The following is a 14,160-nucleotide window of genomic DNA, read 5'->3' as shown; positions in this document are numbered from 1 at the left end:
GTTTGGTGGTCAACAGGACTACTTTAGAGGTAAAACAGGTAGTACCCAAATGGTAATGATGGTTCTCTTCTTAGATCTTGTGAAAAATAAGGTAAAATTTAGATAGTCCATAGGACTACGGGTACCATGAAAATTTTCAAGTAGTCCTCTCCAAAATTAGGGTGGCACAGAACTACTGGACTACTGTTAGTTTTGATCCTTGAACGTCATAAATTCTACAGAGAGTAAAGTAGAAAAAAGTAACTAAAGAACATCATGAATCAGCTGCTTTGTTGTGTACCAGTTAACATTAATCACATGACCAGTTAATACTAATCACATGACCATTCTCACTTTATACTGGATATTTAAACTAAACAAAAAGCCATTCAAATCACATTTTATTTCATCTATTAAATGTTCTACTACAAATGTTTCTAAATTATGAACAACTTATCTAACAACAATTAAAAACTTCTTATTTAATTATTCAATATATTTTATAAAAATAATGATTTAAACCATTTAAAATGTTTATTTTAATGATAAAAATTCATTCAATGCATAAGATCAACTTTATAACTTTTCAAGATTTTTATGATTTGGTTGATAGTTATGATTTTTCAACTCTATTATAGGCTACATATAAACTTAGGAAAGAAAATTTGTTTTATTTAATTAAACTGTCCTTTGATAAATCTGGAACATGTTTCATAAAGAATAATTGTATTTGGATATTGTATCCTTTATGAAAAAAATCATTAAAAAGCTGTAGATAAACCCATTGGATTTTGTTTGAAAGAATTAGTATTTATAGACTTTGATTCTGAAAAAAAAAAAATAGGTGAGCAATTCCATTTTCAATTAAGAACCTGTAAGCACTATCATATTTTTGAATCAAAGTTTTGTAATGGTAAAAAAAACATTAGTAAATGTTTTTAGAAGTTTGTGATATCCATTCTCTGTTGATAAAGTTTCTGTTGTGTTCATTAAAATTTGACACTCTATTTCAAATAGGAGCAAATTTGTGATATCCATTCTCTGTTGATAAAGTTTCTGTTGTGTTCATTAAAATTTGACACTCTATTTCAAATAGGAGCAAAATAAATCATTGTGAAATGTTATACTGTAGGGATGCTTCAGGGATATTACCATCTAGTAATGGAAAATTAACAAAGGGAAAATCAAAATCATCTCTTTTGCTATAGTATGAAGGCTGCAATTTTCTATGTAATGTCTAAATCAAGAAAAGATGTACCAGTACTATTAGACAAAGACCAAGTTCAAGAGCTTTATTTAAAGCCTTCCTTGAATGGAGTTGTATTGCCAGATCAGTTGGATTTAATGATTCATTTTTAAGATTTTGCACATTTTGTCTGATTCTTACAGACACTTGAATAATGACCACCAGTGAAGAATGAGACATTTGTATTATTTGGGTGCATTTTGAATATGAAAATTGACATTTATTTGTAGTACTAGAATTAATTATTCTTGTTACCTGATGATACCATCTTCATTTAGGATATTCATATCTTGACTAAATACTTATGAAAACATGTTTGATAGTACAAGTCCTACACGTCTGTATTAATGTTTTTTATAGATTGCCAAACAAAGCTCATTCATTAAATGTACAGGATAAATGGCATACAGCTTATTATGGAACTAGAATGGATCTTCTTCGCAGAATTGTTGATTCTGGGGATTTACATGTGTCTGGTAAATTATCATTAAGATCTTAAGTACCAGTCCACACAAAGATTTTTATAAAGACTGCTACTTAAATAGTTTTTATTTTTTTTCAAAAGTTTTTTTATGATTCATGTGTATTGTTTTATGTTTTGTTTATTCAAGTTATAATAACCAATACAACCTATTCAATACTTCACCACCTTCTTGCTTTGCCCTGTATAGGGATAGGAGTTATAATAGCCAATACTACCTATTCAATACTACACCACCTTCTTGCTTTGCCCTGTATAGGGATAGGAGTTATAATAGCCAATACTACCTATTCAATACTACACCACCTTCTTGCTTTGCCCTGTATAGGGATAGGAGTTATAATAACCAATGCAACCTATTCAGTACCACACCACCTTCTTGCTTTGCCCTGTATGGGGATAGAAGTTTTAATAGCCAATACAACCTATTAAATACATGTACTACACCACCTTCTTGCTTTGCTCTGTATAGGGTTAGAAGTTATAATAGCCAATACTACCTATTAAATACTACACCACCTTCTTGCTTTGCCCTGTATAGGGATAGAAGTTATAATAACCAATACTACCTATTCAATACTACACCACCTTCTTGCTTTGCCCTGTATAGGGATAGAAGTTATAATAACCAATACAACCTATTAAATACTACACCACCTTCTTGCTTTGCCCTGTATAGAGATAGAAGTTATAATAACCAATACAACCTATTAAATACTACACCACCTTCTTGCTTTGCTCTGTATAGAGATAGAAGTTATAATAACCAATACAACCTATTAAATACTTCACCACCTTCTTGCTTTGCCCTGTATAGAGATAGAAGTTATAATAACCAATACAACCTATTAAATACTTCACCACCTTCTTGCTTTGCTCTGTATAGGGATAGAAATAGCCAATACAACCTATTAAATACTACACCACCTTATTGCTTTGCCCTGTATAGGTATAGAAATTTGTTATAACCAGTCAAGATGTTTTGCCTTTAAATTTGCTGAAATAAATTTCTGATGGTAAGTTCATTTGTTTTTTTTTTTTTATTAGAATTAATCTTCTTTCTTAATGTATGTTTTGATTCCAGGTAGTGAAGGAAGTTCCTGCAGTATATTAACATCTTCATTAACAACTTATACAGAGAAATCTCGACCTGAAGCTGGAGGTTTAAAACCTGTTTTCCTGTCTCCTACTATAAAATATGCTGGCTGTAATGAATTTAGTCCTAAATATAAGTAAGTGTTACAGTTACGTTATCAATTGTTCTGCATGGTTGACATTTGTGTCAAATTTACCAATGATTCATTAAGAAAGGCTGTTATCCTATGTCACCAATGTTATTTTTCATGCAGCTAGAAATCAGTTTTAGTCAAGATCTAACATGTTAATAAAAAAAATATCCTACCAAACACTGCAATAACTGTCAGAGCTGACATGTTGATTAAAAAATATCCTACCAAACACTGCAACAACTGTCAGAGCAGACATGTTGATTAAAAAAATATCCTACCAAACACTGCAATAACTGTCAGAGCTGACATGTTGATTAAAAAATATCCTACCAAACACTGCAATAACTGTCAGAGCAGACATGTTGATTAAAAAAATATCCTACCAAACACTGCAATAACTGTCAGAGCTGACATGTTGATTAAAAAATATCCTACCAAACACTGCAATAACTGTCAGAGCTGACATGTTGATTAAAAATATATCCTACCAAACACTGCAATAATTGTCAGAGCTGACATGTTGATTGAAAAAATATCCTACCAAACACTGCAATAACTCAGAGCAGACATGTTGATTAAAAAAATATCCTACCAAACACTGCAGTAACTGTCAGAGTGTAATTACTATCTGAAGTGAAATGTTTATTATAGGATTGAACAGCTATTTTTGGTCGTTGATACATGCATGAACGGCTGAAAATAGCTGTTCAATCCTTATAATTCTATCCGATAGTTACCCTCTGAGAGCCTCAGTCAGTTATATTGATACACTGTGTTTATGTTTATGCTTCAATACACACACATTCCTTTGCACACTTATGAGAGCAGGGAAGAATATTTACACATAATCAGCTGCACAACAACAGTGAAGGCAGCATTGACGTAGTGATAGTTGGCATTGAAAAATGCGAGTTGTAAACAATTCAACAGGAATATAATTATTAAGGAAATACAAGGAGTTAAATATGCTGTATATAAATCCTTGGGGAATACAAGAAGGAAGAAGGAAAATTGCTGCAAGGTGTTTTGAAGGGTTCAGTCAGACTCAGTTATAAGTTTCTTTTCCCGAGCTGAAAATTACTCTCTGTAAACAAACTTGACCAGTAAACTAATGTGCATGTAATAAACTATTCTTACAGCTATATTATGCCGTTCAGTTCGTTTGCCACACTCATTCGAACTACACGGCCGCCATATCGGTTTCAAGTTGACTTGCATTCATGCATGTATGAATGATCTGGTGAAGTTCATGCATGTATGAACTTTCTGGCAACGACGTTCTCAACCAATCAAAACAGCTGTAATCATGAAGAATCTCATGATTAGAATTATTTTTAAAAAATATCCTTCCATACAATGCAGTAGCTGTCAAATTAAATCATAAAATACTCAAAGCATACAATTGTTAAATACCTTTAGAGGTGAATATTGTGTACTGTTTAACTTCTGTGGTTGTTAAATACCTTTAGAGGTGAACATTGTGTACTGTTTTACTTCTGTGGTTGTTAAATAGCTTTAGAGGTGAACATAGTGTACTGTTTTACTTCTGTGGTTGTTAAATACCTTTGGAGGGGAACATTGTGTACTATAGTTGGATACAATTAATAGTCAGAATGACATCAACTTCCTGGTGGATGAAAAGGGGAACAGTGTCATTGGTAACAGAATGCTCACTGATGACATTGGGGTAGTATCATTGGTGACAGATTGCTCACTGATGACATTGGGGTAGTATCATTGGTGACAGAATGTTTACTGATGAAATTAGGGTAGTTTCATTACTGTCCAAATGCTCACAGTAACATCTTGTTTTATATTCTAATGATGATATTGAAAAGCCTTAAATTTACATTATGCTTATTGGTGTATTTGACTATTACTCCTTTTCAGACTTACAGATCCAAAAACAAAGAAGACTTATTGTGTCAGAATAGCTTTACAAGTGTTGTTAAAACCAGGCTCTTACAAAATTGGACCACAGACATTAGGCTTCGATGAACAGATTGATCCAAAAATAAAAAACAATGAATTAGAATGGTCAACAAAGGAACGAGGGTCTATAATGTTACAGTCTGTTTTAATTAAGATAGAATAAATTTTGGTCGGACTTTGACTTGATTTTAAGAAGGAAGACCTAGTGTAAGGGACAAAATTTTTGAAATCAGTGATATGTTTGTATCATGTTCAATTTCACCAAAGCCTATCAAGCTTTCATTTGAAACAGAATGAAATCAGTCCAAGTTACTTTGATGCTTACATAGGATTGATTTTAATCCGTTAAGCCATGTTGGAGTTATTGCCCTTTTTCAACGATTTTTGCTATTTTTAATGTTATTTCTTTCAAAAATCTTCTCTTCTGACACTAGTTGACCAATTGAAACCAGATTTGTTATGAATGTTCCTTGGGGTAGCCTGCATAGAACTGATGTGGGGATTATTGATTTGTCAAAAAACATTACCCCCATTACTAAAAATAGAAAATAGCGGTCAGACAGTAGTTTTTCGCATATATCTCCAAAACTGTTAGGTTTAGGCAAATTCTTTCAGTAGCTGAAATGATCCTTATTATTAGGACTACAAAAGTCTTCAGGGACAAAAGTTGTCAGATGACTCCTTGTAAGAATTATTGCCCTTGAAAGGGGAAAAATGACTTTTTTTTTTTTTTACAGTTTTCAGTCATAATCTTGAAAACTATGATAGATTAAACGAAACTTTCAATTGTTGAAATGATCCTTATGATAAGCCCTACCAAAGACTTCTTGAGTGAAAATTGTTGGACAACTTCTTGTTAAATTTATTGCCTTTGAAAGGCAAAATTCAACCTGGTGGGCAATTCAGGCTCCTGGGAGCCTCTTGTTTAAATTATATTTTTAAGCAAAACCATGAATTATGGAGGAAAATTTCAGAGAATGTGATACTGTTTGACTTGGCTGTATTTGATTAGTGTAAGGTGAAAGGCCAGTAATTATTTGATCTATTAGTTATATTCATTAACTATTTGAATTGATCTATGTTCTGTTATGTACTTTGTTGATATTAACTCTTCAGTATTAATTTTAATTCAATGATAAATTTTTGCTAAATATCTTAGTTTCCATTTTTACCAAAAAAATCATGTTTACATATCATGTGTAATTATTAGTTTTATTTGTCGGTCATAGGAAAGTGAGATGACAAGACAGAAAAAGTCTAATTGATATATATTTTCAGATCAATTCAGTTCCTATTGCATTTGAAATATGTTAATATATTTCAGTTTGTATTGTCTTCGTAATGAAATTGGTTTTGTAACATGCCAAGAATTTATTCCAAATTTCCAACTCCCTTGGAATAAAATTACTGTCCAAGTACATGAAACGTATGCTTTGTATACTGTTTTCTTGTGTTTATTGCAAATGGTATCGCCCTATTTTAGACAAAAAATCTCCAAGTAAATCAAGGTAATGTTTCTATTTCATCATTAGCCTAAATGATTAGGAAACAAATGGCTAATTTTTTCATGTAAGGTTTTAGTGTTGACAGAAAATAAAATGTTAAACAAGGTCGATATTTATTTTGTGTCAGTATGTTACAGTGTTAGAGTCATAATTGTTTTGTTTTTGTTCTGAAGTCTGCACATGTTTTTGTTTTTGTATTGAAGTCTGTACATGTTTTTGTATTGAACTTTAAGCCTGCACATGTTTTTCTCCATTCTATAATATCATAATTATTTTAATTGTTAATGTCTGTGATGATGATGTTCTAACATCAAAAAAATAAAAGTAATAAATCTTTTGTTTTTTGGTTTTTTTTGTTTTTGTTTTTTGGTGCAGTGGATACCTGTTAATGGAGGTAGACGTAGGGTAAGGGACATAACTCTTGAAATCATAACTATGATAAGGTTTGACTTTAAACTATTGCCAGCACATCTTTTTCAGAGTAATTTTGCAGAAGTTGCAGGGCTTTTTCTCGGAAATAAGTGTAATCATTAAAAAATTTTAGAATGTGTATGAGTTGGGGAAACAATAAATCCAAAGGCTGGAGCTACTTAAATGTTAGTGCAAAGAATTGTTGACAACTGAGAACTCGTAAATAAATGCAGTAGAAAAAAAATTTTTGTTCTCCATAGTATTTAAAAACAAAAACAAAACAAAAATCAAAGACTGAAGTCTTTAAAGTCTCTAATCTTCAAATTTTCTCTGACACTTGACTCTGGCTTGCTTTCAACATCCGAAATGGCATGAATGCAATATGCTCTAAAATCAGGTGACTTCCGCTAAAATCTTGGTACCCTTGATATGATTGCGTGCTCTTTCATAACCATGATGACCTGAACTTGTATGAAGCTAGAATTATGACGCTATAGCAGTAAACACGTCACAAATCTGCAGCATAGCATGGAATATAAATATATATAAATATGCAAATCATATGCGAATATAAAATACTGAAATTACGAGTGCAAGTCGCTGACAATATTAGTGACTTAGAAAAACATCAGTAGAAGCATGATGAAAATGAGAAAAAAAAATATGACAAAATTCGTGCACAGTTGTACACTCTGGGGGGGGGGGGGCTGAATAAACCATCTTACCTCAAACTTTCATGAAAAAAAAAATAGAAACTTGCATTTATTTTTCAATTTTAGCTACCTAAACACAGAGACCCTCAAATTTGATCCAAAATGGCTTCCAAATGCCAAAATGTTTACATTTTTTTACCTCACCAAATAACAACCTATATGCATTTTTTTAAATTCAACTTATTTCATTATTCTTTCTTTCATCCTACCACCTCCAAAAAAATCAAATGGTTGCTCATATGAAAACAAATCTGACAGATTTTTCAGGTGTGGCATGAACCATATTAAATTAAGAGGCTAACAACAACAACATAAAAATAATAAACAAGTATCAGAACTTAGTGAAACTTAGAAAATTGCTTATCATAGTGCAAATTGGAATAACTCCAGGATTTTTTTTTTATTTCAGGGCTGGCTTATGTCAAGAAGAGGCCCACAAGTGGGTACTAACCAGTATTAAACAATATTTTTGATATTGCACACTAAAAAATGACTGGCTGTTTCGATTTTTTTTAAATCCCGTAATGTATGTTCCGGGGTCGAAAAAGACAGCATGAATTTGTGGAGTTTATTTTTCACTCCGATTACCACTCTTTGATTTTTACATGTCATAAAATAAGGTAAACCGTTGTACTTTCATTTACTTAATATTTATGGACTTTTTGTCTCGTTAATATATTTTCTAAACAATATTAGTAACGATTTTGTTTTCGTGGATTTGACAAGGATATTGAAATCTTATCATAAATGAATCTCTAGCCAGTCTAGGCGTCTAGTCCAAATATTGCAAATTTTTATGCATAGATCTAAACGTTAACATTGGCATGAAGTTCAAAACGTACCTTTAAAATACCAAAGTTTTCTCTAGGATTTTTACATGGCGAGCCCTGTGACTCATCACTTTTTGGAAAGGTGAGTCCAAGATGAACTTCGTGGGTCCCACCCTTTTTCCTGGTTGTAAGGAGTTCTGTGCCATAGGATAGGGCCAATCATTGTCCCAAACTACTTTCGATAATCCTTTCAGTGCCAGAGGATGGATACATTTTGGAAAGTATTTGTAATTGAAGGAATTTTCAATAATGTGAGGCAGGATGGCCTTCCTGCATTGTAGTACATGTAGGTAGTGGGATTGAAAAGATTGGGCTTGTCATCGAGAGGTGTAGGGTTCGATCCTCGGTGGTGGATAATAATTTTGTGAGTCAAATCATGCTCTCCTGTTACATATGTATTTGAAAGTATTTAGGTACTTTTTGAAAAAAAAGAATTTTTTAAATATATTTCAAATACATTGCAATTTAATAATAAATTGATCTTTCTGATACTGTTTTCTGGAGGTAGTTATGTAAGCTAATAAGTCAAGATTGATCAAACAATATATACATATTAAAAAAAATAAAGTAAAATAATTAAATATTAAAATAAACCAGTGTTGATTAGTAAGATATTTTCAATTTTGTTTTTGAAAAGAGTATATTGACAAATTGATTACACCTTTGATCATTGTTGCACTTAAAACTGTTTTGTTTCTGTCTTTGTTTAATACACATGTATTTTATTCCACCCTGGACATTCATTAACCAAGTCTTCCCCAGTGCGTTGAGATTATATTACCAAATAACAACATTATTTGAAATTAGAAAAGATGTGAGCGTGATAAACAAAGTGTCAAACAAAAAATAATAAATACCAGATTTTTTCATGGTGATTTTGTCCTATTTTTTTATTATTACTTATTCTACAGGGCCAATAGCCACACATCTGGTCCTGTCTTATATATGATGATTTCCTCCATCCCACAAAAATATAATTAAAATTCGACTAACAATGTATCAATTGTTCATTTGGTCACTGCATGTTGAATAATAGGATAATTAATTTGAAAGGGTGAATTACCGAAATATTATCACGAGTTCCAAGAACACCTAGATTTAAAGAGTGTGGGGAACTTGCCCTGCACATAAGTTAAATCCTCAAGCATTCTTGGCATGAGTGATCATATTTTAGTTATTCACGATAACCAATGGATTATCTTATTTATTTTATAGATTTTCTTCAAAATTTATAGATATTTTCAACATAAATTTTAAATTCTGTGATTGGCAGATTGATACCAAAGTTGTGAAGTTTTGGCAGGATAATGTCCTAGAATGTAATTACAGGATTTGTTTCACAGTGTGAATTATTGAAATTTATTACACTGGGAACATTCATTGAATCACTGCTATCTATATTACATTTGTACATGTACAAACTAATTTTAATTCTTCAGATTTAATGATGTACATGTAAGACATACAAATGTACATTTCCATGTATTCTTTATGGAGTAGGATCATGGGATTACAAATATGCTGAAGATGCTAGAAAATACAACCTTTTTGACATTTTATAAATGAGTTTTCTTGAAGTCTGTTGTCTGTTGTTTTGGGTCAAAATATTATGACTTAAATTTTTATATGTTATGGCATTAACTTGTTAATTCAATTTCTAAAATTATTTTTACTTGTTCATATGTATGTTTAATTAAATTTACTGTACATATATTTTTTTTGTATTTGTTCTTTTTAACTCTTAACAAAATTTAATATTTCTTAGTAAAATGGTAGAAATGTTCTGATGATATTATTGCATGTTTTCTTTTTCATTGCTATCACATGGCAGAGGTGAGAGGTCACACTTTGCATCATGAAATTGATTATATTTGTTCATGTATAGTTTTTTATACATCTATTTATTGAAGGATAATGGAAAGAAGGAATACAGGTGAACGCCCTATATTTGTTGATGATGAAACTGATCAACTGATCCATCCTCACAACAGTCGATCTCATAAAGGAAGAAAGCCTGAAGAATGGGAAAAACTTGGCATTTTTTACAGGTGCATTTAGTTTTTTGAGCTGTAAAAATTTTTCTTACTCAAGGCTTAATCTGACAAGGAGAAGTTTAAGTTAATTCTGTTTGAAAAATAACAATGTTAAAATTTTTGTCTATGTATTCTATTACAAAAACTTCTGTCAGAAAACTTGGCTGCCATGACTAAAAATAGAACATAGAGGTCACAGACCAAGTTTTTACACGTCCACAATAAATTTGGACTTTGTGGCCCCTACCGTTTATGGCAAAAAGGGGCCAAAAAAAAAGTAAAAATAGGTATTTTAGTAAATTCCATGTAGAATTTTAATTTTTCTTTTTTTATTATGTTCCTTACTTAATTTTGGTGAAACAAATGTATCAAGCAGATTTTATGTATTTTCGGCTGTTTTCAAGTTATTAGGGGTCAAAGGGGCCACACCCCCAAAAAATTGACTTTTTTATTTTTGGTCCAATTTCAATTTTTTTTATTGGATTCCTTATGGAAATGCCTGTGTTTTTCAGTTACATTTTAGAACACACCCCAAATTTTTTTTTAATTTTTGGTCTGATACTGAAAATTTTTATTTGAATTTCAAATTTTGTGCAATATAGTGTACAAACCAGTTGTTATGTCTACACTTGCCCTAACTGATCAGGGTTTGACCATTGCAGTCATATCATGCTGCACTTGGCAAAGCTTTTTTTCCACCTTTTTTTCACATGACCATCCCATACTTCTATACAGGGCAACTAGTAGTTTCATAATGGATGTTACTTGTACCTCAGTAATTTACTGTCAAAAAAAGTACAATTTGAATTTCCTATTGGACACTGAAAAAGTGGGTCCTCCAAAATGGCATGCTAATGTTATTTACTCTTCATTACAATGGTTCGTAGCTGTATCATAAAGCTCATGATACAGTTTATGGTACCTGTATAAAAATGGATAATAATATAGTTTAGTGTACAATGAAGGAAATAGTGACTCATCCGTATTTTACTAAAAACCAGTATGTCCAATACATATTTTGAGTTCAATTATTAAAGATTCATGCAATATTTTTGTGTATTTTTCACTCAATGGTATAATATTTAATAACCTATTAATATTATGCAGAATAGAATTGATGTGTAATATTGCAGATGAGTGTTATGTATATAAAACAAGTATAAATAGATGTCAGTTTATATTTTTTTTAGATATGGAAAATGGGTTACTGAAGAAAAAAATAAACTATTTCAGAATTGGGAAAGATACTTACAGAAATATGAAGTTGACCTTGAAGAAGTTGACCCAATGTCACTGTTTGATAGAAGAGGCAAAGCTCAAATTATTAAGCTAATGAAAGACACAAATTTTTTTCTGGAAATTTCAAAAAACTTGAACAGGACTACAGATGCTTGCTATGCAAAGTTGACTAGGGAGCTGAAGGTTAAGAGAATGAAAACGGGAGAATTTTCTAAAGAAGAGACAAAAATTGTAAAACAAATGGTGAAAAAACATGGTAGAATTTACCAAAAAATAGGTGATATGCTTGGTCGATATGCACAGTCAGTTCAAGATCATCATCGTAGGATAGAGAAGGAAGTTAATAGTAATCAGTGGACTAAAGAAGAAGAGGCATCACTGATCCAAGCAATTAAACAGCTCACTGGGGAAGAAAACATATATCAGCTGAAAAGACAAACAATACCTTGGCGAGAAGTTGCTACTCTTGTCCCTTCAAGACACGAAGAGCAATGTAGGAACCATTTTCGTAGATTAAAGATATGGCAACTTGAAGATTTATCAACGCCAACAAGATGGAGAGGGGAATTTTCTGTTCAATTGATAGGCCTTATCGTAGAGGCAAATTACAGTGTTGAGACTGATATTGATTGGTTTGAAATCAGTGAATCTTTCCGAGAAATGAGTCCATCACCCTCATTTCTTCAAGGGCGGTTTCACATATTGAAAACTGCGATACCAGAATATCATAGGAAGACTTATGAAGAAATTATTGATGCCTTGAGAACAAAATATTTATGATTTATTAAAGATTTGAGTATTTAATTCCCTTTTACTTATTCAGGATTTGTATACTATATTTTAATAATTACAAGTAGTCATTTTCAGTCAGAAAAATGGAATTTGATAAGCTTTATTAATATGATGGGTTGTACCATGTTTGGCATGGTTTTGTACAACTTCCTGTTTGGGATTATGTTTTTATTGCTTTCACATTTTTAGGGAATTAATAAAGATAGCGACAAAATTACTGAACTCTAATCTGATCCATAATCAAATCAAGTTCAAAACAAATCTGGCAATATAGATGTTTCACCACCAGAACAGGCGCTACCTCAATGGTCCTAATTTTAATAATTGGGATTCATAGATTGTTGCTGCATAAACTTGGCAGCACTCAATGACAACCGGAATAGTTTGAAATTTGGTATGCATCTTCAACTTCATGGGTTTTACTGTGTGCAAGCATCAACTGTTGTTACAAGTGAGGCCAATGCTGCATACATGTCTATAGATAAAACTTCTTTGTTTAACTTGTATTTTTCATACCTGTTAATAATCTCCCATATTAGGGGGAGACTCCCACAACATCTTTAAAAAATTTAGAATCTCCCACATAAAAAATGTAAGATTTGTGGGAGATTTTTGGTTAAAATTACCATATTTTCCTGTGAAAAATACTGAATAATTGAATTTTTACATCACAAATTTGCTTTTTAAGTAAAAAATCGTCCACATGAGGCAGTATCAATGGGGGAGAATGTACAACATGAACTATTCCAAAGGTGAACAGGTATGATATTTGTCAAATTGGTCAAGAAAAATTTAAGTTTAGAACCTTGATACTTAATTGACAGATTGAAAGACAATATATGTATTTATGAATCGGCTAATAACGTCCATGAAGATGTAATTTCAATAATGTTGAAATATTGCAGTTTCAATGATAAAGAAGTTGCCTGCATGTAATATTTTTAGTACTGTTTGACTGAGTTGAGGTAATCCTGCCTGAAAAGCTCAATATGAATTAAAACTTTTTTAGATGTGGGCTGTATGCAAGAAAAACACCAATGTTTAAATAAATCAATGGGTAGAGAACCATTACTTAAGGTATTTTTAAGGAGATAATGTCTTACAGAAGGGAATGAAGAAATAATAAAGGGACTCGAGGTCAATGCTTCAATTTTTCATCCTAAAATTTCATATCAGTTCAAAACCAACCCTCTGTTACTTCCATGTATGTGCCTGTAATAAACATTTAGGTCTAAGTGTTAGTAAGAATGAGGCAAAATGGGAAAAATCAGAAACATGCATGTCAAAACCCCACCGATCTGACAATGTAATATCACTTAAGGATACTTTCCCTATTTGAAAAGATCATTATTTGATCTCTGCATCACTGACTTAGTAGAATTTTTCAATAGAATCTTAGAAAAATAATTTTGACAGTTAACTGTCCTTGAAATATTCATTTTCAGTGCATTTCAATGTTTGTTTGTTTGTTGGGGTTTAACGTCCGAGCAGCAATATTTCAGCTATATTCAGATGATGAACATGAAATTGATGATAAAATGAAAATGAAATGAAAAAGGGATGGGACACAAGGACAATGGGGTGGACAAATTTTGACTGCCACTGGAAATAGGGAAAGGTGGGTAGGGTCAGGCAATTTAGCCTCCTGTGGCGGAGCCCTATAGTTCCTACTCCGGGAGAATACCACAGTAGGGTTCTTTATTGTGGGAGGAACGTGGCATCTTTCTCAACACGGTGCACCACTATGGTTTGCGGTCAGGTTTTCCGTAT

General features: G+C 31.9%; 2 protein-coding genes across 2 annotated transcripts in view; both read left to right on the top strand.

Annotated features, from left to right (window-relative positions):
- Positions 1 to 6,711, top strand: part of LOC148601917 (neuralized-like protein 4) — a 48,039-nt gene extending 41,328 nt beyond the window's left edge. The window contains exons 25-27 of the mRNA XM_088554933.1: positions 1,586 to 1,701; positions 2,791 to 2,938; positions 4,826 to 6,711. Coding sequence (XP_088411059.1) covers positions 1,586 to 1,701; positions 2,791 to 2,938; positions 4,826 to 5,030 — 469 coding nt within the window. The 3' untranslated portion in view covers positions 5,031 to 6,711. The remainder of the gene's footprint in view (positions 1 to 1,585; positions 1,702 to 2,790; positions 2,939 to 4,825) is intronic.
- Positions 6,712 to 8,016: 1,305 nt separating this feature from the next.
- LOC148601916 (cyclin-D-binding Myb-like transcription factor 1) lies at positions 8,017 to 12,402 on the top strand. Its single transcript, XM_088554945.1, has 3 exons — positions 8,017 to 8,116; positions 10,237 to 10,374; positions 11,550 to 12,402. Exons 1-3 carry the CDS (start codon positions 8,025 to 8,027, stop codon positions 12,376 to 12,378), a joined length of 1,059 nt encoding a protein of 352 aa, XP_088411071.1. The 5' UTR covers positions 8,017 to 8,024; the 3' UTR covers positions 12,379 to 12,402.
- The last annotated feature ends 1,758 nt before the right edge of the window (positions 12,403 to 14,160 follow it).

The sequence above is a fragment of the Perna viridis genome, chromosome 12 (genome assembly GCF_037379345.1).
Source record: "Perna viridis isolate PV_CMFRI_1.1 ecotype Kerala chromosome 12, ASM3737934v1, whole genome shotgun sequence".
In the NCBI taxonomy this organism is placed as follows: domain Eukaryota; kingdom Metazoa; phylum Mollusca; class Bivalvia; order Mytilida; family Mytilidae; genus Perna; species Perna viridis.
The sequence above is the reverse complement of the archived record's forward strand: the minus strand, read 5'-3'. Positions and strand labels throughout refer to the sequence as shown.

What these genes read in the sequence shown, in the direction of transcription:
- LOC148601916 (XM_088554945.1), top strand. Translation starts at nt 8,025, where the DNA reads ATGTTCCGGGGTCGAAAAAGACAGCATGAATTTGTGGAGTTTATTTTT. An exon ending in TTTACATGTCATAAAATAAG is followed by an intron (nt 8,117 to 10,236) that starts GTAAACCGTTGT and finishes TATTTATTGAAG; the next exon opens with GATAATGGAAAGAAGGAATA. An exon ending in AAACTTGGCATTTTTTACAG is followed by an intron (nt 10,375 to 11,549) that starts GTGCATTTAGTT and finishes TATTTTTTTTAG; the next exon opens with ATATGGAAAATGGGTTACTG.